General features: G+C 42.7%; 1 protein-coding gene across 2 annotated transcripts; it reads left to right on the top strand.

Annotated features, from left to right (window-relative positions):
* The first annotated feature begins 12,850 nt into the window (after positions 1-12,850).
* LOC130865539 (coordinator of PRMT5 and differentiation stimulator-like) lies at positions 12,851-13,591 on the top strand. Of its 2 annotated transcripts, none has more exons than XM_057756646.1 (2): positions 12,851-12,989; positions 13,410-13,591. In XM_057756646.1, the coding sequence occupies exons 1-2, from the start codon at positions 12,851-12,853 to the stop codon at positions 13,589-13,591; spliced, it is 321 nt and encodes a 106-aa protein (XP_057612629.1). The 2 variants fall into 2 exon arrangements, with proteins under 2 accessions (XP_057612629.1, XP_057612628.1); XM_057756645.1 differs by having other exon boundaries at positions 12,851-13,002; positions 13,219-13,591.
* Positions 13,592-23,869: the final 10,278 nt, after the last annotated feature.

Here is a 23,869-nt window from a genome sequence, read left to right as displayed (position 1 = left end):
CCTAGAATGCCGGCACTTATGCAGTTTCACAGCCTGGTGATCCTCTGCGGTCTGGTTGTCCGGTGAGACAGGCTCTGCCCATATCACAGTTTTAGTTATCTGAGGTTTTTCCCCCTAAAGCTTGAGCATTGTATTCTGACCCTAAAACCTACTCCTATGAGTAATGGCACATGGCTCACAACAGCCTAAGTGACTTCTGTGCCATCTTAGACCCAGGCCAATCCTGACACCCACAGGCGTTGTGTTTGTCTCGGTCAAGTTCCCTAGACCCTAAATCTTGGGCACTGTCTCTGAGTCAACAGTATCCATTCTTGTAGGAAAAAAAAAAAGCTGGATGTACTTTGTAAAAATGCTCAATGTAAACATGTCTTAAATTATTGTGCACTTGGGGTAGAATTAATTGTATTCTAAATATTTTTCCAAAATTATACTGTGCTTAAATATGACTAAAGTAAAGTAATCTGGGCAAGACTCTAAAAGTCTTGGTCCAGTACCAGTTACCAAAAAAATTGGGTTTAGCCAATTATCATTCTTGTCTCTTCATGAATTATTTTTTTTCTTTTAAAGATTTATTTATTTATTATGTATACAACATTCTGCCTCCATGTATGCCAGCATGCCAGAAGAGGGCACCGGATCTCATTACAAATGGTTGTGAGCCACCATGTGGTTGCTGGGAATTGAACTCAGGACCTCTGGAAGAGCTGCCAGTGCTCTTAACCACTGAGCCATCTCTCCAGCCCATGAATTTTTTTTTTTTATGCCTGCTGTAAAGTCTGCAGGGGAATCACCACGTGCAGGCACCAGGAAGAGAGATCTGGTACCAATTTCTGTCCTAGGGTTTCTATGGGTGTGATAAAACACCATGAACTTGGAGAGGAAAGGATTTAATTCATCTTAATGCTTATAGTCCATCATCCAGGGGTATTGGGGCAAGAATTCTAGGCAGGAACCTGGAGGCAGGAACTGATGCAAAAGCCATGCAGGAGTTTTGCTTAACATCTTGTACCTCCTGGCTAGCTCAGCCTACCTTCTTATATAGGACCAGTTGCCTGGATCACAGTGACCTGAGAGTTTTATGCTACAAAAAACACCATTCTTCTTCTGGTTGCTTTTCATCATGTTGTTTTATCACAGCAATAGATATAAGAAGTAGCTTGCAATATGCTTAAGTGATTGGCCAAGCAGTGTTTTAAATGATATAGTTTCTGTGTGATTATTTCAAGTCAGGACAGTCAGGAAATGAACAAGCAGCCTCATACAACAATATGACTACAAGTTCTATTTAATATGTGACCAACTTTTAACCTGCATTCCTTATTATTCTAAGTAGTTGGTAATAATAATTTTCAAGAACTCGAAATTTGCATTATATTTTAAATGAGTTGTATAGGTATAATACCTTGAACAAGATTAGAAACATGTACAGTATGTTCTAACAAAAATAATCTCAAAATTTGTATCTATATAAAAAATCCATATCAATGTAAAATATTTAAGACTATTAGTTGCTTTTTGGTTAAAAGATATATTCCATAATCTACCCTTATCTTATTTCTACATTCCCTTTTTTTCTTTTCAAAACAAAAATTCCAAATATAGTATAAGTTGTTCAATTTTTTACCTGACCATTACCAACAACAACTTGTAACCAATACCCCAAACAATGACAAATATCCATAACTCAATGAATGACCAACCCACCTACCCCACTTTTTGGGAATGTGGGCATAATGATCTTAAATTTACTTTCTGATGGCTGGGGGTGACGGCATCTTTAGGGAAAAATGTGGGTTAGTTGTCAAGTCCTAGGAGATGTAGCAGAAACAAACATTTGTGAAGAATTATGAAATTTATTCTGTTGGAGATGTGGTATATCAATAGGCCAATTTCCTTCTTTTCTTGGGACATTTTTCCTAGATGATTTTTCCTTTCCTTCAGATGTCTCATTTGTTCAGTGATCTTCAGATTTCTTAGCTAAATGTCTCCTGAAAAGACAAAAATAAAACTCTTCCACAACCCTAATTTTGGGGAAGTTCCCTATTGGCAAGTTGTATCTGATCAAATGAAAAGCATTTATTAGTTGTGTGAGTTAGTTTATATTGACTCTTCATGTTGTTTGATGAACTATCACCTCTTCTAATTAAGAGGTCTCTCTTGTTCAGTTCTAATATCTACCAGTTTTGATTTATGTTTTATTCCTGAGATTTTTGTTTTATGTTCTAAAGCTGTTCTATCATCTAGAACACTATGCTTTCTTAAAATAGTTACTAGATTCTTTAGGAAGGAGTCTCCTCCACAGTGACAGAAAATAACGGAACCAAATTTGATATGGGGCCAGTGAGAAGCCCCTCAAGGCATTCGCAATGACAAAGGGTTACCTTGACTACCCCTTGTTGATGTACATTCATTAGTCCAATGCCTGCCTTTGTCACACCTTCTGCCACACCTTCCTTCCAGGAGGAAGGGGTGTTCTGTTTGGATTATGCTTAGAAAGAGCATTGTTTCTAAGAATGCTCTGTTTACAATCCCTTTTTAGGTGACCTTGTTTACTGTAACGGAAATACTTGATATTTTGATTTTTCTTCAAACCTATGAAAATCACCTCTCCTATCCAAGCATCATCATGGTCATTAGATTCAATATAGAGTGTCTCTCAGATTCATTCCACCAAAGGTCTTTAATGGTCTAATTTCCCTTTTGCATCATGCATTAACATTTTCAAAAGCCAAAAATTCAATTATTTTTTGTCTTTCTTCTGAATTTAGTATCATTCTCTTTACTGCTGAAGTCAACCTTTGTAAGAAGTCAGTGGAGGTTTTTTGGGGTCCTGTACCACTGTGGTAAATGACACACAAATTTTTTCCTACTTCTTCAATTCTGTACCAGCATTCAGAGCTGCTGCACAGCATAAAGTCAGGGTGTAATCAATATATAGAGATTCCACAAAGTTGGCTGGTCTTGGGTTATTTTTATACCCCTAGTTCTGCTTCATTGCTCAATGGTCTTAGCCTCTTCTTTCCACAAGGTCTTCCCCTGTAATTGAGGACCAGGCTCCAAATCTACTGTAACCAAGTCTCTCCAGTCTTGAGGGATAAATTCTATTATAAGTTGACTACTAGTTTAACATCTGCTTCACAAAAGATGAATATATGACATATGAGACTATTGCTTCCATCAATTTCCTTAAATCTAACATTTACAAAGGAGTCTAATCATCTCTTACACAGCCTTAGGGATACACACACACACACACACACACACACACACATTTCCTGGAAGGTAAATTAAAGCTGGTTATTTGAAAGCTGCTATGGAATAATGCTCTTATTTGCTGTAAAGATCTGTCATTTGTGTCAGTTTAATAAAACTCTGACCAGTTTGACCAGTAGCCAGACAGGAAGTATAGGGGGTACCAGATTAAAACAATTCTGGAAAGAGGAAAGGCAGAGGATTGGTCACCATCCAGAAACAGAGGAAACAAAATAAGAATACCTTACAGAGAAAATGTACCAAGCCACAAGGCTAAACATAGATAAGAATTATGGGTTAATTTAAGCTGTAAGAGCTAGTTAGTAATATGCCTGAACGATAGGCCAAACAGTTTATAAGCAATATAAGCCTCTGTGTTTATTTGGGAGTGAAAGGCTCTGGAATCAGGCGGGACAGAAGCTTTCATTTACAAATGGAAGCCAACATGGGTCAAGAATATCCACATAGAGCCTGAGAAAGCTTTAAAGAGAGACCACTGGCAAGTGGCACCAGGATTTATCTCTACTACATGTGCTGGCTTTTTGGGAACCTATTCTCTTTGGATGGATACCTTGTTTAGTCTAGATATAGTAGGGAGGGCCTTGGACCTTCTACAAAGCACTGTGCCTTACCCTCTCTTAGGATTAGATGGGGGTGGGGTGGTAGGGTGTGTGGAGGGAATGGGAGGAGGGGAGAGAGTGGGAACTTGGATTGGTATTTTTAAAAAATCTAATAACTAAAAAAACAGGAGTCTAGACAGTCAAGAACAGAGTCAAGTGCAGCTTCTTGATAACCGTCTTTTCTCATGGGTTCTGGTTGTTGGTGGCAGGCAGAGGCATGGCTCCTCTAAGAGAGGCTTCCTGATTTAGTATTAGTGGCAAAACTTCACAGCTCTTTTAAGAGGTTCTGCCACCAAACACTCAAATGGTGTTCATGAGCAGCCAGCATCAGGCTTCTTGCTGGTGGCATGGACCTAGAAACTCCAAACAGTTGTGACAATAAATGTGGCTCCCACCAGTACCTCTGCCATGAACCTCAACTCTCAGAAAACTAAAAAATGGGGTGGAGTCAGTCACCAAAGCCACAGCTTTAATCCTAGTCATACTGCTTAGCAGATTAAAGACTCATGTGGCCAGAAAAAGATAGAGATATACAGCAAAGATAAATTCAGATGAAAAAAATCTAAATGGCTTACAGTGTGTTTAAAAATATACATAGGCTTGGGAGAGAAAAAAGAATAGAGAAAGTCCTTTAAAAAGAAATAGAGTAGTTGGATGTGGTGGTGCACACCTTTAAACCCAGCACTTGAGAAGTAGAGGAAGGTGGATCTCTGTGAGTTTGAGGCCAGTCTGGTCTACAGAGTGAGTTCCAGGACAGTCAAAAATACACAGAGAAACCCTGTCTCGAAAAACCAAAAATTAAAAAATAAAAGAAATAGAGTAAAATGAAGCCATGTAAAGATGGAAAATATACAGAGAATCTGGATAGTGTATGTTATTGTGTTGTCTTTGAATTGTTTGACTGCTGCGGAAGGAGCAACTGCTGCTAAAAGATATCTGATTATAAATGCTGCTGGGTTAACCCAACATATATATTTTGAAAATGCCTTGACTTCAAAACTCAAGTAAAAAGATATGTACTTTGAAGACAAAGTTTTGCTTTTGTTTCTAGAGGAAATTAGAGGCTGTGGATTCATTCTGTGTTAAGAAAAATAAGGTTTGATCAAACAGGAAAGGGGCATGAACTCTCAGCTTCGGAATGGCTACGGTGCCTATGAATCAGCTTTGAGATGCACTTGTTCCATCGCCTGACTGGATGCTCTGTGTTGGTCTTTTGTAGTTGCTGACTGTAATGAATGATTGGCTCAGGAATTTGAGAAGGTCCCTGTGGAGATCCAGGTTCCCTACTCTGTGCTCCCTTCCCCTTTCCTGGATTTGCAGGTTGGTCATGACCTGAATCTAACAATGTTCTGTGAGAGCCCTAGTAGGGACTGAACCCCGGACCTCAGCACACGTGAAACTCCCTTGTTTCAGTATCCCAGTATTTCCAGCTGGAAACGATCCTCCACTGTCGTCTGTTCAGCTCCTGTCACTTCTCAGCCACCTGGTCCATCTGTCACCTTGACAGTCTTGAATCCTCATGGCACCCCTCAACACATGTTCATTTTGTTATGCCCCAGTCGCCCCTCATTAACCTAGTTATCTAATAAATCCTCAGTTTTTTAGTCACCTGACCCAATGGGATTCTCTCAGGCACCAGTCAGTCTGTCACCATCAACTTGTCACCAACACCTCAGCCAACTGTTTAGCCACAGTCAGTTAATTGATAATTAGTTTACAATATGGTCTCCAAGCCCTGTCTTGGTTAATGCTCAAGTCTGGGCCTTTATGAGCCAAAAACGTGTACCTTTGTAAATCAGTGAATCCATTGACTGTGTTGTTAATGGATCACTTGCTTTCACTAACCTAGTGTACTGGTGAGCTAGTCTACCCATCTATAAGTTATTCTCTTGTTAGTCATGTGGTTACCTGTGTGTGAGATGGTTAGTCGGGCTCACTGCCAACCATTTGCTTACCTAGAAAATCAGTGTTTGCATCCGGCATCCATCCGTCACTCACTGATCATCTGTAACCCCCATTCCTTTGACAGCTTAGGTGTCAGTCATGTTCTTTATGTTGTCTGATCGAAGGACACAGGTCTAAATCTGAACCTTCTGATTTCATCATTCTCTCCTCTTCTGAAGTGTAGGGGCTGACTAAGCCTCTGATGAGCTACACAGCCCACATTTCTAGCTCAGTCGGTAGAGCATGAGACTCTTAATCTCAGGGCCATGGGTTCAAGCCCCACATTGGGCGTCATTCTGTTGTAGGAGCTGCGGGCTGTGTTCCTGCCGCCCCAGCTCCTGGTCACCTGGCTAGCTTATGCCCCAAAATAGCAACACACAAACTGTATTCTTTTAAACACTGCTTGGCCATTAGCTCTAGCCCTTACTGGCTAATTCTCATATCCCGTTCAACCCATCTCTAATAAACTGTGTAGCACCAGTCTTACCGGGAAAGATTCAGCATGTCTGATCTGGCGACTTGCTTCATCGCGTCTGCCCTGGAGAGCAGAAGCATGGCATCTTTCTGAGGCGTCTTACCTCACTTCCTCTTCCTCCCAGCATTCTGTTCTGTTTACTCCACCCGCCTATGTTCTAACCTATCAGGGCCAAGCAGTTTCTTTATTAATTAACCAAATGACTTTCCTCCATCAGGGGACTCTGGTCCTTCTTTACAAGATCCTTCAGAAACAACTCAGGAGACTTCCGAGTACATCAAGCATGTAAAAGAAGATCCATCAGGGTGCTCCATCAGGGCAGGAGCGGACCAAGGAGAATGTGTGTCAAAGGAATGGGACACACAATTCCAAGGGTGATTTCTGCCAAGTAACAGTTACGTATCTATCACAGTTCATTCTTTGTGACAATGGACTGCCTGATGGGTGATCATTTCAACACAAAGGGCTGTGTCCTTGTGAGCACATAAGCTGTGTAGACAGTATCCATGTTTGTCACTCATATTACCTATGAAACTTGATATGCTCAAAACACTAAATAGTCCTTAAAATTACCCCCAAATATTCTGTGATGGAGAGAGAACAAACTGGTATAGATGAAAAGGAAAAAGCTGCTAGCCTTTCATGAATATCTTCACAAAGTATCAGAGAGCACTGTGAGAGAGACCTGATTGGCTGTTCCTTGTGTATGTGCCATATTTTAATCAGAAAACCCAGGTCTGGTGCAGATGAGTCTCCAGCAACAGCTCCAGGGAGGGAAATGATTCACCTGGGACAGCTTCCTCGAGGACCACTTGGTGGTTTTCAATGGCATGTGGGGAAAAAGAAGAGGATCTCCCTTCTCACTTGGGGTGAAGGTGAGGTAGGCACTCTCTGATGCCATCTTATATATCAGTCTCTCAGGTTCCCAAGACTAAGCCATCATGGTCCTCTGGGACTGCCTTCCAGTCCCCTCCTGGCCTTGAGGATAAGGTGTTCTGACTGTACCCACAGGTGTCATTCAGCTGGATGGCCCTCCCCTCAGTCACACCAGCTCCTGGGAGGTCACCTGACACGTGAGGTTGGTGTCATGGTCTTGGGGCCTTGGTGTGAGGGTCGTCACTAATGAAAGAATGGTCCTGGGGCCTAATGAGGTGAAAGTAGTTGACATTCAGGCAAGATGGGAGGTGTCTCCCAATAATAGGTCCTGGATATGGAGCAGTCAGGTTACAACAACAACGAAGCTCTAGACTCCCCGAGATATGGATGTCAGGGGTCTTTGTCAGAGCTGGGGAGAACAGACACAGGTGGAGGCCCCTAAATGTGCCCCTAGACAGCAAATTCTGTCTCAAGACAGCATGTGCCCTTGACAAGCCTCAGTATCTGGTTCACAGGATCCCTTCAGAAAGGGAATCACTTCGGCCATTCCTAGAAAACCTTGACTGCTGGCTTGTTATAAAACCGTATTTCCCAGGATGACCCCCTCCACACTGAAGAAGTACCCGAAGAAGTACACTCCTGTGTTACTTTTCTTGGCATCTGTGATGAGCAGGCCATGGTGATGTTTTTGTGAGTTTCCCAAAGAGATGGAATTGGGCCTGGGCTGCCTTCATCACTGGTTAGTTGGAGTCACTTATGACCCCTAAAGAGTTGAGATATGTACTGGTCTCTTCCTGAATCCAGTAGCTGAGACAGGGTGAGCTGAAGATTAAGAGTAGGGATGGTATATGCTCTTATGCACTTCTAGAACTGTCACACACTTGGGCACTGCCAGATGATCCCAGATTTCAAACAGGGGCACTGCAAAGAAGTGAGATATCTTGGTCCTGTATGGGCAGCCGTGTCCCAGTCTCTACTCACCCGCCTATAGCAGGGGCAGCAGCAGGGGCCACAGCACAGCACAGCTGAAGGTCCTTATCCAGACAAAGGAGGTCTGAGCAACTTGAAATGGGTCCTTGAGGGTTAAGAGTTCCCAGGCTTTGGTGTCACAGGACTAAGAAGATGCCCCACTGAAAGCCCAAGAGTGAGGACTGGCAGCAACTGGCAAGAGAGAAGGAACTCCCCACCCATACTGACAAGCTGAGGTCTTATTTTCTTGTCAGTAAAATAGTTAACAGTGTAATGTAAGTTACTGCAGTAATAGACAGCTACTATGCCTGTCACACCACCTGCGAAATTCATCAGGGCTTGGGAGATGGCCCTGGCAGTCAGATGCATCACAAGTATGAGTTGGATCTTCCAAGCCCTTGGCAAATGCTGGTGCCATGTCTTGTTCTTGTAAGCCCAGAGATGGCAAGAAAGGAGGTGGAGACAGGTGGGTCCCTAGAGCTCCCTAGTCAGCCAGTCTAGGCTGCTTGATAAAATACCAAGTCAAAGAGCAACCCTGTCTCAAACAAAAAGAAGAAGGCACCAGAGGAAGGACTGGGGATGTTGTCCTCCGACTTCACAAGCTTTGAGGACCGTGGAGAGCAAGCACTTCCACTTTCCTCATGGGGCTTCATGGGGGACACACTCAGGGAGGAAGTCAGACCCTCAGTTCTTAGTTCTCTGACTGTGGCTTCATCCTGCTCTAAAGTCCTTATCCAGCTAGTGAGCTCTGTCTGGCTAACCACAGGCTGTTGGTAGGGGATTAATGCCAGAACTTGTGGGAAATGCTATCACCCTGTGTAGCTAGCTGCTAAGTTCTTGGGAATGAGTAGGGATAATGGATCAGGACTCTGATGGTCTCATGAGACCATCCCACGTGACAGTCCCACGTGACAGCTTCCCAATCTACTTACTGAGACTTCCCAAGCCTGGATCACACAGAACAGGACCTGACAGACTGCCAGGTTAGGTGACAGTATCAGGAAGTCAGGGGGAATCTGAGCTTTGGGACAGGAGTCCCTCTGTTTTTGTATCCATTCCAAGATTCATATATCAGAGGGGCTAGAATTCCCAGCCCTCAGTCTGAGGAGACTCCAGTGGATGATAAAGGACAATGTTCTCTATAGAATCAGGGGTGGGTCCCAGGGGTCATTCTGCTTGTTTTCGGTTTTTACTCTGAGTCATGCCACCACCAGTAGGATCCTTCTGGTAGTCCACATGACCCTGGAGCCATATCTTTTGAGGACTCACAAGAAGGAAGTCCAGATGCAGAGGCTGCTATTGTGGGATGGGCTCCTTACTTCCTATTTGAGGAAGGGGCAAGATCATTCTGTGTGGTGATATTTTGTTTATGATCTAAGAAATAAAGCTTGACTGAAGATCAGAGTGCAGAGTTAGCCACACTAGTTAGCCATAGGGACCAGGCAGTAGTGGCACACACCTTTAATCCCAGAGCTAAGGAGGTGGAGACAAGAAGAGAAATGACTGGGCAGAGAGAGGAATGTAAAGTGGGAGGAGACATGAGCCCATTGCAGTCAGATTGAGGCAGTCATTCTGAGCATGCACTCTGAGGACAGAATCACCCCTTTGGTTTGAGTATTGGTAGAGGAAAAACTCCAGAGGCTGGTTGCTCTGCCTCTCTGGTCCTTCAGCTTTCACTCCCTGATAAGTGACTCTGAGTTTTTGTTATTAAGACCAATTAGAATTCATGCTACAACTCTGTAGTCCTGAAGCATCATGCTATACATTGTATCCTATTCAAGTTCATGTGTAGAAGTCTCAGTCTCCTATCTGTCAGAATGTGAGTGTGTCTGGAACAAGATATCAGAAAATATGTTCATTCATTACCATGGCTCTAAAATAAGATGTTGTGCATTATAAGAAGAGTCACATGCAAACAAACCATGTGAGGACACAAGTCAGGCCACAGAAGGAAACTGCCCTGATCTAGGACTTTCTACCTCACAGGCAAGAAAGCAAACATGTGACTTGAAAGACTTTTGTGTAACCATCTGTCACTGTAGCCTGAGGAAACTTTCTTTGAGCTGCCAGCTCACAAAAAATGACAAGGAGACATATTATTAATTATGAAAGCTTGGCCTTAGCTCAGGCTTATTTCTAACTAGCTCTTACAAGTTAACTTAATCCATTTCTATTCATCTATGTGCTGTCTTATGACTTTTGCCTCTTCTTCTGCATGTCTTGCTTTCTGTGTCCAGCTGAAGAGTCTGCTTCTTAGAGTTCTCTCTCTCCAGAAGTCCCACCTAACCTTTTCCTGCCTAGCTAATGGCCATTCAGCTTTTTATTAAACCAAACATAGTAACACATATTTGCATAGTGTAAAGGAATATTCCACAACACTTCCCCTTTTTTGTATAAATAAAAAGGAAAGATTTTAAGTCTAACACAATAAAACTATAAACAATAAGAACAAAAATCAGGTAAGAATTGCATTTAAAATGTATTACAAATACAAATTTACGGTTCTATTTGGCATATTCAGAGAAAATACTCTTTTATCTATCTTATTTTGATGAAAGTTTTATACCTAAACCATTTTATCACAACTTGTATTACCATCTTAAAACTATCCTTTTAGATCACAAAACATTTTTTGACAACCAATTTAAGCTTTTTTTTGTCTTTCAACTTTATATATTTTATACCTTTTTGTGAGTTTTTTTTTAATTTGGTAACAAAGAAAACTGTAACTATCTTGTCTTCAACTCCACCAGAGACCCCAAAAGGATACAATATTACCTGAATAAGCAGGAAATAGAAAACAAGTAGCTTCCCAAACTAAGAAACAACAGAGACGTCTGCCTGCCTATCAGGGCCTTGAGTACCAGCCTCAGTGTTCTCTCGGCTCAGAATTAGATGATTATGGCAGGTGAGGATCTGGCGGTTAAACAATAAAATACATTACTTCTGAGTGTTCTTTATTTTTTGTGCAAGAGGAGAAAGTGAAGTGAAAGGGCATGGAGAAGAAAAATGCGGGGGAGACTAAGAAGAAGGGGAAGAAAGAAGGAAAGTAAGGAAAAGACAAAGTAGCAAGGAGAAGAATCTCCATGAGGTTTCTAGTTTTTACAGACATAGTTGGGAAATTCCATAGGCAAGGACAATGATAATATGCATATCAAAATCACAAAAATGGCAGGTAGAACCTGACAAGACAGTACTCCAGAACAGATGGCCCAACCCAGAAGCGAGCCAGCATTCAAAGGGAAATTCCTGACATCCCAAACCATTAGAAAAAGTTACTAAATATCCCTGAGTCCTGGACTCACCCATTCTCCTCATCCAGTCTCTTTTGTGATAACAAGCTTTGGGGATGCCCAGCTTTGTTTGTTAACAAAGGTGGGGAATGCTGCCTTCCTGATCAGTGCCTGACTTTTGTAGAAATTTCTATGTATTCTGTTAGCAGGTAATTCTGTGGGACTGACTCTAAGTAAATTTGACTGTTAGAACAAAGAGTGAATGCCATGGCTCCAAGGCCTCCTGGTATAGAGGAATGGAGCAAGGTCATTCCATTGCCCATGTAGAAGTCACATTGCTGAGGTGTTTTGGAAATGAATCCTGTTTTGAAGGGAAAAAATCAAGATTTTACAAGGTTTTACAGATCCGCCATTGACTTTTTCAAAAGACAAGTGTTCCCGCAGCTCTGCAAAACAGGTGCCTCATAAGTTGTTCACTTGTGGGTCTGCCTTTATGAATCTGTCACCTGTGCTTTTACTGTAGAGTCTTGTGGGCTTCAACACCTGCCTGGACAGTCAGCCCAAGGTTCCTCTGTAACATTGGGGCATCCATCTTCTACAGGCCTAGAATATCTGACAGACTTTTTCATGAAGCATGAATCTTTGAAGGTCTCTCCTATCCTGCCTTGGCAAAGTTCTCTAGTCATGCTTAGATGGCCAATTTCCACAGGAACAAGACTGAGCCAGGGTCCTGGGCCAAAGCAGGCTTGAGTTAACAAATATCACAGGAACAGGACTAAACCAGTGGCATAGCAGGCCCAAGGCAGCAAACTCAACAAGAGCAGGACTGAGCCAGTGACCTGGGCCAGAGCAGGCCTGGGACAGTGACCTAGGCCAGAACAGGCCTGAAGCGGTTAACTCCATGGGAGTGGGAGTGAGCCAGCGATCTAGGCTGGAGCAGGCCTGAGAGGGCTTGCTCCACAAGAGCAGAGTGGATCCAGACCGACCAGGGACATTTGAGGAGGCAGGACTGAGCCAGCAAACAAGCACAGGAGAACTAGAGCAGGCAATAATCAAATTAAGACCTGAAATCAACAAAATAGAAACAAAACAATACAAAGAGTCAATGAGACAAAGAGTTGATTCTTCGAGAAAATAAACAAAATAGACAAACCTTTATCCAAACTAACCAAAAGGCAGAGAGAGAATATTCAAATTAACAAAATCAGAAATGAAAAGGGGAACATAACAACAGACATGGAGGAAATACATAGACTCATCAGGTCACATTTTGAAAACCTGTACTCCACAAAATTGGAAAACTTAAAGGAAATGGACAATTTTCTGGATAAATATCACTTACCAAAATTAAATCAAGATCAGTTAAACAAATTAAACAGACCTATAACTGCTGAAGAAATAAAAGCAGTAATCAAAAGTCTCCCAACGGTCGGCTGTCACATGCCGGAGCGTCCCGGGAGCCTGGCTGTGGACGGCGGGGCATGGACCCTCAGGCGGCCCCCGGTCAGGGATCCGGAGAGCCCAGTGCGCGGGAGGCCCCCAGCATGGAGGCTGGCTTTGCCGCAGCTGACCTCTCTGGTGAGGAGACAGAGACTGAGATGGCCATGGATCGACTAGCCAGTCCTCTCTGCCAGTGAGTTATCTTCTCTGCCCAGTGTTTCGGTGGAACCCTTCATTTGGAGGCTTCAAGGAAGTACTCGACATTGTATGGATTCAGACCACCTCATTTTACTGGGAGGAATAACTCGAGGCACTGAAAAGCACACAGAATATGTAGGTAGAAAATTGTTTCAGTTCCAAGTCCAGGTTATAGTCCTTGAAGGGCTTACATTTTTTAATCCTTAGCCAGAGGAGCCCAGAGCATCCCTAATGGCAGCCTTGACCATGCTGAGGGCCCAGGTGTGGAAGAGGATGGCTTTGCGGAGGAGAAGGAAGCCGATGGGGAACTGTACGCCTGGGAGCTGTCAGAAGGGCCGCCCATGAAACAGGCTGCTGATCTCTTTAGTGAGGACTGGGACTTGGAGCTGAAAGCAGACCAAGGCAATCCTTACGATGCCGATGACATCCAGGGGAGCATTTTTCAAGAGATTAAACCTTTGGTGTGCTGTGCCCCGCAAGAAGACATGATGTATGACCCCAGCTGGCACCACCCCCCTCCACTGATACCACATTATTCTAAGATGGTCTTTGAAACAGGACAGTTTGATGATGCTGAAGACTAACTCGTCACTTTCTGCCTCGTGGGAGCTCGTGTTCTCCAGATCAAGGGTTGTTTCCTGTGTTCTCAGTGAGATGTCCTGTGCAGGCAGCGTTCCCAGGGTTCCTCAGCATGGGCCACAGGTGGCTGTTGACTGGGGCTGCCATTTTGTTGTTGTTAGTTCTGTTGTTGTTGTTAATGGACACTTGGGTGTGTGCTGGCATTTTTGTTTGTGTTCTTTATAAATAAAGGAAAAAATAACTCAAAAAAAAAAAGTCTCCCAACCAAAAACTGCCCAGGACCTGATGGTTTCAGCTCAGAATTCTACAAGATTTTCAAAAAAGAACTAATACTAATACTCCTCAAATTGTTTCACACAATAGAAATAGAAGGAACATTGCCAAACTCTTTTTATACAATTACCCCAATACCCAAACCACAGAAAAACATTACTAAGAAAGAAAATTACAGACCAATCTCACTCATGAACATTGATGCAAAAATACTCAATAAAATACTGGCAAATCAAATCGAATAACTGATATCAACATGTAGAATAATAAAGATAGATCCATACCTATCACCTTGCACAAAACTCAAGTCCAAATGGATCAAAGACCTCAACATAAAGCCAGCCACACTGAATCTTATAGAAGAGAAAGTGGGAAGTACACTTGAACGCATTGGCACAGGAGACCACTTCCTAAATATAACCCCAGCAGCACAGACACTGAGAGAAACAATTAATAAACGGGACCTCCTGAAATTGAAAAGCTTCTGTAAAGCAAAGGACACGGTCAACAAGACAAAATAACAGCCTACAGAATGGGAAAAGATCTTCACTAACCCCACATCAAACAGAGGTCTGATCTCCAAAATACACAGAGAACTCAAAATATTGGTCATCAAAAGATCACATAATCCAATAAAAGAAATGGAGTAAAGACCTAAAAAGAGAACTGTCAACAGAGGAATCTTAAATGGCTGAAAGACACTTAAGGAAATGTTCAACATCCTTAGTCATTAGAGAAATGCAAATCAAAACAACTCTGAGATTCCATCTTACACCTGTAAGAATGGCCAAGATCAAAAACATTGATGACAACTTATGCTGGAGAGGTTGTGGGGTAAAGGGAACACTTCCGCATTGCTGGTGGGAATGCAAGCTGGTACAGCCCCTTTGGATATCAGTGTGGTGATTTCTCAGAAAATTAGGAAACAACCTTCCTCGAGACCCAGTAATACCACTTTGGGGTATATATCCAAAGGATGCTCAGTTATTTCACAAGGACATGTGCTCAACTATGTTCATAGCAGCATTATTTGTCATAGCCAGAACCTGAAAACAACCTAAATGCCCCTCAACCGAAGAATGGATAAGGAAAATGTGGTACATTTACACAATGGAGTACTACACAGCAGAAAAAATAATGACGTTCTGAAATTTGTAGACAAATGGATGGAGCTTGGAAACATCATTTTGAGTGAGGTAACCCAGACCCAGAAAGACAATTATATGTACTTACTCAGAAGTGGTTTTTAAACATAAAGCAAAGAAACCCAGCCTACAACCCACAATCCCCAGAGAACCTAGACAACAATGAGGACCCTAAGAGAGACATACATAGATCTAATCTACATGGGAAGTAGAAAAAGACGTATCTCCTGAGTAAATCTGGAGCACAGAGACCCTGGGAGAAGGTTGAAGGGGAGGGGAGAGTCAGGGAGGGGAGCAGAGAAAAATGTAGAACTCAATAAAAATCAATAAAAAATAAAATGTTAAGAAGATGGAAAAAATGATCACTTTAAGCTACTACAGTCATCATCAGACTTTCTTCATGTACAGAAGACATTGTCTGATTCTAAAATAGCACCCAAGTGTTTTGGATAAGAATTTAGTAGTTTAAATGTGTGTAAACAGAATTATCTTAAAGTTCATAGCAGATGCCTCAGGGGTTTTGCTTTTTTGTTCAGGTTCACTTTTGGTTTTGTTGTAATACCTTTGAATGATGTGGGCACTTAGCAGCCATTCCCACTATCATCCAACTGTGGGCATTCTCTTGGTTTTAGTCATTACATCAGCTTGCTTTACTGGTAGATGCTAAAGTATCACAAAAACGTTTGGAAACTCCCTTTCCAAAAAAAAAAAAGTAATCTATTGTTTAACTACTTAAGGAATCACAATGAATTACTTATCTTTTAAAAATAACCATTTTATTTATCCTTTGAAAATTTCATATGTGTGTACAATACATTTTGATAACACCTACCTACTGTTAGGTCTCCTGGATCCCCCACATCTCCCTTCTGTTTTCATGTTTTCTCTCTTAAAAAAATTGTTTTTTTGTAACCCACTGAGTTCAGTTAGTGCTGCTTGCTGGAATGTTGGTTTATCTTGTTAGCTTGACCTTGTATCGGTAGTATAGTCACTGTGAGTTCATTGAGCAATGTCCACGTCTAGTCTGTGGCACCACTTCCAGTCTCTGGACTCTTCTCAGTCTCTCCAGAATGCACGTAGCATTTGTTATACTACCAGCCCTTATTAGTGAGTCTTCTTTGTGATCCATATTCATTCTGTTGGTTCTATTCCTTTAGGAAACCCTAACTATTAAAACTAGGCTTTAATTATACATAAAAATGTTCTGTAGTCACTTTTCTGTCCTGCTTGTCCAGTTTTGACAGCAACCTGCCAGCTGTTGAGGTAAGAGCAGTTTCTTGCCCCTTGCCACAATGAAGCAAACTCCAATTGAAGACTCTATGGTGCTCATCATCTTCTTTGGAAGCAAATTGGTGCTACCCGAAGCAGACATGTATTGCTGTCATGAAAAGTCCTATGTTATCAAAACATTAAAATTCCATATTCTGTATGTCACTGACCTGTTTGAAGATCATCTATTTATTTAAAATATGTTTCTGATTAAAAGTATACCTCATGACTTTGCTTGTTGTAGATAGATAACTAAGTGTCCCCACCAGCGGGACAGGAATAGAACCGGATACGCCCTGGAGGGGAGGAAAGAAAGGGACAAGAGACACAAGAAATGGACAGGAAGTCTGTATTCTGATCAAGCTGCCAACTTTATTTTTTCTCAGGAGCTTTATATAGCAAACAGGCAGGAAGGAGGGAAGGATGCTGGAATGTCAGGTCTGGAGACATCTCTAGCTCTTAGGAAGAGATTAAGGAGATACTGAAAGTCTGTGACTGTTACCTAACAAAGGGAATGTTAATTACTTCTGAAGCCTGGGGCCTGAAGGTCTCACAGGGAGATAAGACACTGCCCTACAGAGGCTTCTGAATAGCTCACTTAACTTGTGAACTTAAGATGGCTATAACCAAAATACAGGTCTTTGCTCTCAGCAACTAACTACTACTAACCTGTATTTCTTTATTATCCTAAATAGCCTTCAAGGACTAGAACTTTACATTATATTTTGAAGTGATCGATCTCCATAGGTACAATACCTTAAACAAGAAATAGAAACATATAATACAGTATAACAAAAATAACCTTAAATTTGTATCAATATACAAAAATGTCTTATACAAGAGTAGAAACCACAAGCAATATAACAAAAATAACCTTAAACAAAAATCCATGCCAGTGTAAAATATTTGAGACTAGAAGTTGATTTTCTAGTTTAAAAATAGATACATTAATCTACCCTTTTATCCCATCATTTTTGTACCCCCTTTTTTCTTTTCAGAATGAAATCTCTGAATCTAATTTTCTTTGCTTAGTATCCTCCCTGGCCATGGCCAATAACAACATGCGACCAACCCCTCTAAGCGATGACAAGCATTCATTGAACAACCCCAAACCATCCACCCTGCCTCTTGGAAATGTGGGTGCTGTGTTCTTAAAATTACTTCCTGCTGGCTGGGAATGACAAAGTCTTTAAGAATCTGAAAAAATTGAGATAATGGTTAAATCCTAGGATAAGTAGCCATAACATAACATTTGTTGTTCAGTCTCTGTGCAATGGGAAAGACTTATTTGTATTCCTGGCTAGAAGAGTCTGTGAGGCTGGACCCTCTCAGCATCATCTTTGAAGCTGTTCTGGATGCAGAACTCTGAGGAAACCACAACAAAGACATTAACTGGTGTCTGGTCCCCTTGCTCTGAAAATGCATAAACTTTCAAAGATAAGTACAAGTATGAGTTGTGCATTATACACAGCCTGCCAAAAATAATGTTTTTGTTTTATGTTTGAGCAGGTAAAATATACATTACCTGTCTTGTCGTTTTTATAGGGTTATTTTTTTATGTATGTAGCCAGGATTTTCACACCTTTTGTTTTCTGTGGAAACAGAAGCATAACCACTTCCCCAAAGAAATATATTTTCTGGCTTCCATTTTAAAGTTAAGGCATTTCTAAAGTATCCAGGCTGGTTTAATTTGGCAGGCCTTTCCATAATCCAGTGTCTCTCAGCAGCTGCTGTTCTCCGTTCATTATCATTCGAAGAGTACAAAATCAACAAGACACCATGTAAGATCCAGACACTGTGCACTTTCCATCTTTATGTGTGTTTTTTATATTATTTTATTTTGTCTTTAAAGACTTTATCTTATTACTTATGAACTATTTTTCTATGACTATCTATGCCCATTTTCTTTTCATTTTAAAGCCTACACACATCTTTTAAACACACTGTAACCTGCTTTGAGCTTTTTTCCCCCATCTTTATCTGTCTTTACTGAACAGCTATAGCGTTCTAACTGCCATGTCAGCTGTGGCACAGTTCAGTTAAGCACATGGCTCTGGCATATGCTACTGGCAGCCAGCTCCAACCCACAGCAGCAGCTAGGAGCTACATCTCTGCCCCAAGTCTACCCAAGAGACCATTTCCATGTTCTGACTTTTTTGTAAAGCTTTCTTGGGTCTTATGTAGATACACATGGCTAGACATGTGTTGCCATATGTAGGTAGATTGTTCTTTGAGTTGCCAGCTCACAAAAATGAAAAGGAAATGTATTGTTAATTATGACAGCTCGGCCTTCACTTAGGCTTGTTTCTAACTAGCTCATACAACTTAAATTAACCTAGTTCTATTAATCTATGTGCTGTTATGTGGTTCATAATGCTTCTTCTGCATTTCTTCCTTCATCGATGTCCAGAAGGAGACTCCACTTTCTTCTTCTCAGAGTTCTCTGTGCCTAGAAGTCCCACCTAACCTCTTCCTACCTAGCCAATAGCCATTCGACTCTTTATTAAACCAATCACAGTAACACGTCTTCACAAAATGTGAAGAAATATTCCACAACATCTTGTGTCATTCTGAGGATGACATGTGTCCCCACTAGGAAGTTGTTCACACAGTCTGCCTTAACTCACAGGGCATGGTCTATAGGGTGTAAAAGATGCGGAGATACACAAGATGGAAGAAGAGCAGGGAGGCAAAGCTTGTGCCACCAAAGAAAGCATCTTCCACCCTGTGCACCACGACAGGGTCTGGACCTACAGAAAGCTTATATTACCGCATCACTTATGCTATCACATTTCCGTGACAGGGTGTGACACAGGTTTCTGTTCTGTCTGGTCCCGCAGCCATTCAGTCCCCAGATTATAAACTGGTTGGCCTATTAGCTCAGGCTTCTTACTAACATCTTATAGTAACCCATAATTCTTGTCAGTGTTAGCCACGTGGCTTGGTACCTTTTATTAGTGAAGCATTCTCATCTTGATTCTTCTGTGTCTGTGTGACAACTGCAGATTGAACCTTCTCTCTTCCCAGAATTCTCCTGTTCTTGTCGCCCCGCCTATACTTCCTGTCTGGTTACTGGCCAATCAGCATTTTATTAAACTAATACAAGTAAAAAAATTTGTCTCACAGCAACAGGGCATGCCCTATCTGTGGACCTAGGTCCCCTACAAGGTGTGACAGACTCTGTAAGGATACATGAGGAGTAAGGTACAAGGAAACCAGATCTCAGTTTACTATAAGCTACCCTGTATGGTCATCAGATTGGAACTTGTTTATTTTGTCACCCCTCAGTCACCTGTTTATCCTCTCTCTCCTGAAGTAAACTGCTAACCTTGTCCCCTATCAGTCACCTGTTCATCCTGCTCCTCTTTGTCCCCTCTTCGTCCTGTCCCTCAGTCCCCTCTTCACCTTGTCCCTCAGTCTCCTGTTCACCCTGTCCCTCAGTCTCCTGTTCACCCTGCCCCCCCCCTCGTCTCCCGTTCACCCTGCCCCCCCCCCATTCTCAAACAGGGCAGGAACCTGGAGGCAGGAGCTGATGCAGAGGCCATGGAGGAGGCTGCTTATCAACTTGCTCCTTATTGGTTGCTCAGCCAGCTTTCTTATAGAACCCAGGACCACCAAGTCAGGAGTGGCACCACCCACAAGGGACTGGGCCCTCCTCCATTGATCACTAAATGTCCTACAGGTTTGCCTATAGCTCTACCTTATGGTGCATTTTCTCATTTAAGGCTTTCTCCTCTCTGATGAGAAAATTTTAGTGTATATAAAACTGACATAAAACTAGCCAACACAACATCACCTAGGCCACTGTTCAATATGGATAGTATTTGTTTGTTCTTTGGAAGACCTGCTAAACAGACACAAGATCTAGGTGCAACATGCTACTTTGGGCATTCTACACACAGGGAAATTAAACCTTGGGGAGGGCACCTCACAAGGCCATCCCTCTGTTACTCATGACCTCCAACAGGGCTCTTTGAAAGACATGTATGCAGGGCACTGATCCATAGGAGGGCAGCAATGAAGAGATGGGCCCTGTATTTCGGGCTCTAGAAGGAGGAAGGCGGGTTGCTAAATAAAGAGAGGCACTCAAGTGAGCCGGAAAGAGACACTCTTTTCTCTTTTCCTCCAATTCTTTCTCCCTGTGGGTCTCAGCATGGTTGGGATGGCATAGAGATGCCATTAGTGCAAGATGTGAGGTCATGACAGTGCCATGAGCACTGGGTAAGAGGTGTCCTTCACAGAAAATTGCATGGGGCATCCTGGGGCTACTAGATGTGATCAACAACTACAAAATATGGCATCTCCTGATTCCAGCCTGTTTTCTAGTTCTGATTAATGTCAAGGTTTCCCCAAAGTGCTCTTAGCACCCACCACACTCACCTTCCCCATACCCATCTCGCTGCCCCTCCTTTCAACGTCCATCACACACTAAACTCTTCTCTCCAAGTTTCTAGACCCACTTAATTCATTCAGTTGAATCCCAGGGTCATTGTTATCCCTAGCTTCCTGAATCTGTCAGCAAGTGATAGATATGTAGTAGGAGCGGCAGGCTATGTTCCCGCCCAGATCCCACACGGCTAGCTTAGCCCCGGAAATAATAACACACAAATTGTATTCTTTTAAACACTGCCTGGCCCATAAGCTCTAGCCTCTTACTGGCTAACACTCACATCTTGCTTAACCCGCTTCTATTAATGTGTGTAGCACCAAGAGGTCGTGGCTTACCGGGAAGGATTCTAGCTTGTTTCCATCTCAGAGAGGAGAGCAATGGCGACTGACCTCACTGCCTTCTTCCCAGCATCCTGTTCTGTTTACTCCGCCTACCTAATTTTCTGTCCTATCAAAGGGCAAAGGCAGTTTCTTTATTTAACCAATGAAATCAACACAAAACAGAAAACTCTCCCATAGAGATACATCCAGGCCTACTTGACCCCTCATCACCTGGGAGCCCAGTACCCAGCTCTGCACTCTCCTCACAGTGGCTCTGTTCGGTGACTTCTTTTACCAGCCTTCTCCCACCACATTTCCCTGACTCTGAGTGATGGGGGGCCCAGGGTGCTCTCTGTGAACATGTCTCTTCTTTGTGGTTTTATCCAAATGCCTAGGGTCCTCAAACTCTGCTTCAATTGGGCCCCTCTTCTATCTCTAGATCTGAGCATCAACTGTTCATCTCTTCTTGGATCTCTCAGATCTTCCTTATCCTTGTAGGAGCAGGAGTAATAGTTTCCCTTCTGAAAGTTTACTTCGTCTACAAGACTGGTCCTGTCAGTCACTGGCAATTCATTTAGTTCTTGAAGTTACTTGGGTTGTGATTTCTTACCTCTAGGGACATCACTAGCATCTGTAGATATATGTGCAACCATATTTGATGTTTATGACTCTGAGCTAGAGACAGTTAGCCATCCTGAATTACAAAATCTAGGCAGTCATTTCTGTGTTGGCTTGTTCCTCAAGTGACCTTACTGAACTAACATAGGCGAGGGTTTCTCCATAGCTGTTTATATGAAGCCCCTGCTCTAGTCTTCCCCAGACTTTGTAATCTAGCCCTCCCCTCAGACCACATGCAGTGTTGCCAGTTGGTAGGGACCTACTCTAGCCCTCTATTGCTTGTCTATACGAGGTCAAGACAAGCAATCAGCCCGGCTAGGATGACCTTTCGCAAGGGAGCCCAGCTGAATTCCACCAGATGGCAGTTTGTTAGCTCAGAGAACAGTCACTTACAACAACATGACATAAGGGGACACGAGAAGAAGAGATTCAGAGGGAGCCAGAGATAAAAGGGAGAGGGCAGGTGGGGTGGATAAAGAAGGCAAATATGAGATAACATGATCACAAGATATTATAAACATGTAATGAATTGCTAAAGAGTGCTGGCAAGATGGCTCATCAGGTAAAAGTGCTTGCCCTAAGTCTGACAGGTGAAAGACCTGGATAAATCCAGACCCCCCTAGCAGAAAAAATAGAGCCAAAAATCTAAGCAGGGAGAGAAGAATCAGAAATCTAGGATTAGCAGGTTAGTGACTCTGTTTCAGATACTAGCTGAAGATAAGGTTAGATTGTAATCTTGAGAATAATCTTGAGAAACAGGGAGTTGCCCCCTTGTGATTATCACTGGTATTTTCGGAATTTTCAATGATCACTGGTATTTTCTGAATTTTCCAGTAACGCCCTCCCGACCTCCTTTGGATTACTGGGTTGTGGTTTCTTCCCTTAAATACCCCTTCTCCCAGCTACTTGAGGTTGAACTCCTCCCCTGCATGGGATATGAGTCTCAGCCCCAGCGTTGGTACCTGTCAATAAACCTCATGTGATTGCAGCAAGGACGGTCTTCGTGAGTTACTGGGGGGGTCGTGTTATCCCGAAACTTGAGTGAGAGTCTCCCCACAGCGGGGTCTCTCATAACACAAGCTTGATCCCCAGAGCCCACGTGTTGGGAAGAGAGAACATTTGCTGCACGGTAGTGTCTTCTCTGTACACCATCCCACAAAGCAGACGTGCTAAAGAATGCCACTGTAGACATTCAGGAACCAAACACAAACACACCCTCTGGGCACCCACCTATTCATTTGTGATCTTATGTTCTCTTTCCTTTCCTTTTCACACTTCTTTTGTAACTGTTTTTATGATGTAGTATAGCAGCTATTTCATAAAACTGGAATGATGTCCATGTACTGCTTGAAGTTATTCATATCCTGTGGCTGCAGACACTTGTTCTTAGCTATTTTCTCCTCTTTCAGGAGAGCAGGCTGTTGTCCCAACACGTGTATGTCACATGAGGAGCCGACCAGTGTATCTGGGAAAACATGGTGAAAAAGGCAAAGTCTGGAGCACACAGGAACACCCTGGAGGGGATGGACCCGGGGCAGCTCAGCAGGCTGCATACAGCCCATGGGAAGCCAGGTCTCACTTCCTGGAAACTGAAATGTTATTTCTCCCTTATAAAAAGGAAAGTGGTAGCAGAATAGGGTGTGACAAGTGAAGAACCTGTACAGGGGGACATCTGCTCTATCTAGGTGGTCTATCGAAGGTGTCCTTCTAAGGAGAAGCATAGGGAGATGGGTACACATTCCAGGTGAGGCCTCATGACCACAGAGGCAGAGATGGGAGTGGTGGAAGAGGCTAGGATGACAGAAGCCTCCAACAACTGGGGAAAAGAGAGGCTGATCCACTCCATAGAGGGATGGCCATGTGATACACAGATAAGTACATGACTTCAGATTCCCATGTCCCTGAGCCATGAGAGAGAGATGTGTGTTTCTGCTGTATGTGACTGTGTCAGGTGCCACCAGAGGCTCTTGGGAACAGATTTTTCAAGTAGTTCTCAGAAACCACAGAAGAATAGGGAAGCAGAACCTCTCCCCACAGCCGTTTTTTTTGCAATCACTTTTCAGGTTCCTTGTCCTGCCTCCCCCATCTCTGAAACTTCCTCTGTACAGCCACTCCTTTCCTTCCAGACAGCTGCTGTCAGTGACCCAACATCACATAACACAGCGGCTCAGAGTGGATGGAAACCTAAATACAAGCCCCTGAAGTGCTGATGGGAATATCACTGGCTCATGTGACACTGGTCTATAAAACAATAGTTTGGGGGACATT

Source organism: Chionomys nivalis, chromosome 23 (genome assembly GCF_950005125.1).
Source record: "Chionomys nivalis chromosome 23, mChiNiv1.1, whole genome shotgun sequence".
Classification (NCBI taxonomy): Eukaryota; Metazoa; Chordata; class Mammalia; order Rodentia; family Cricetidae; genus Chionomys; species Chionomys nivalis.
This window is presented reverse-complemented; position numbering and strand designations above follow the sequence as displayed.

Bases quoted from the DNA above. Each gene is read 5' to 3' on its own strand.
- LOC130865539 (XM_057756645.1), top strand. From the start codon at position 12,851: ATGGACCCTCAGGCGGCCCCCGGTCAGGGATCCGGAGAGCCCAGTGCG. The intron at 13,003-13,218 runs GTGAGTTATCTT...ATCCTTAGCCAG, and splicing joins CTAGCCAGTCCTCTCTGCCA to AGGAGCCCAGAGCATCCCTA.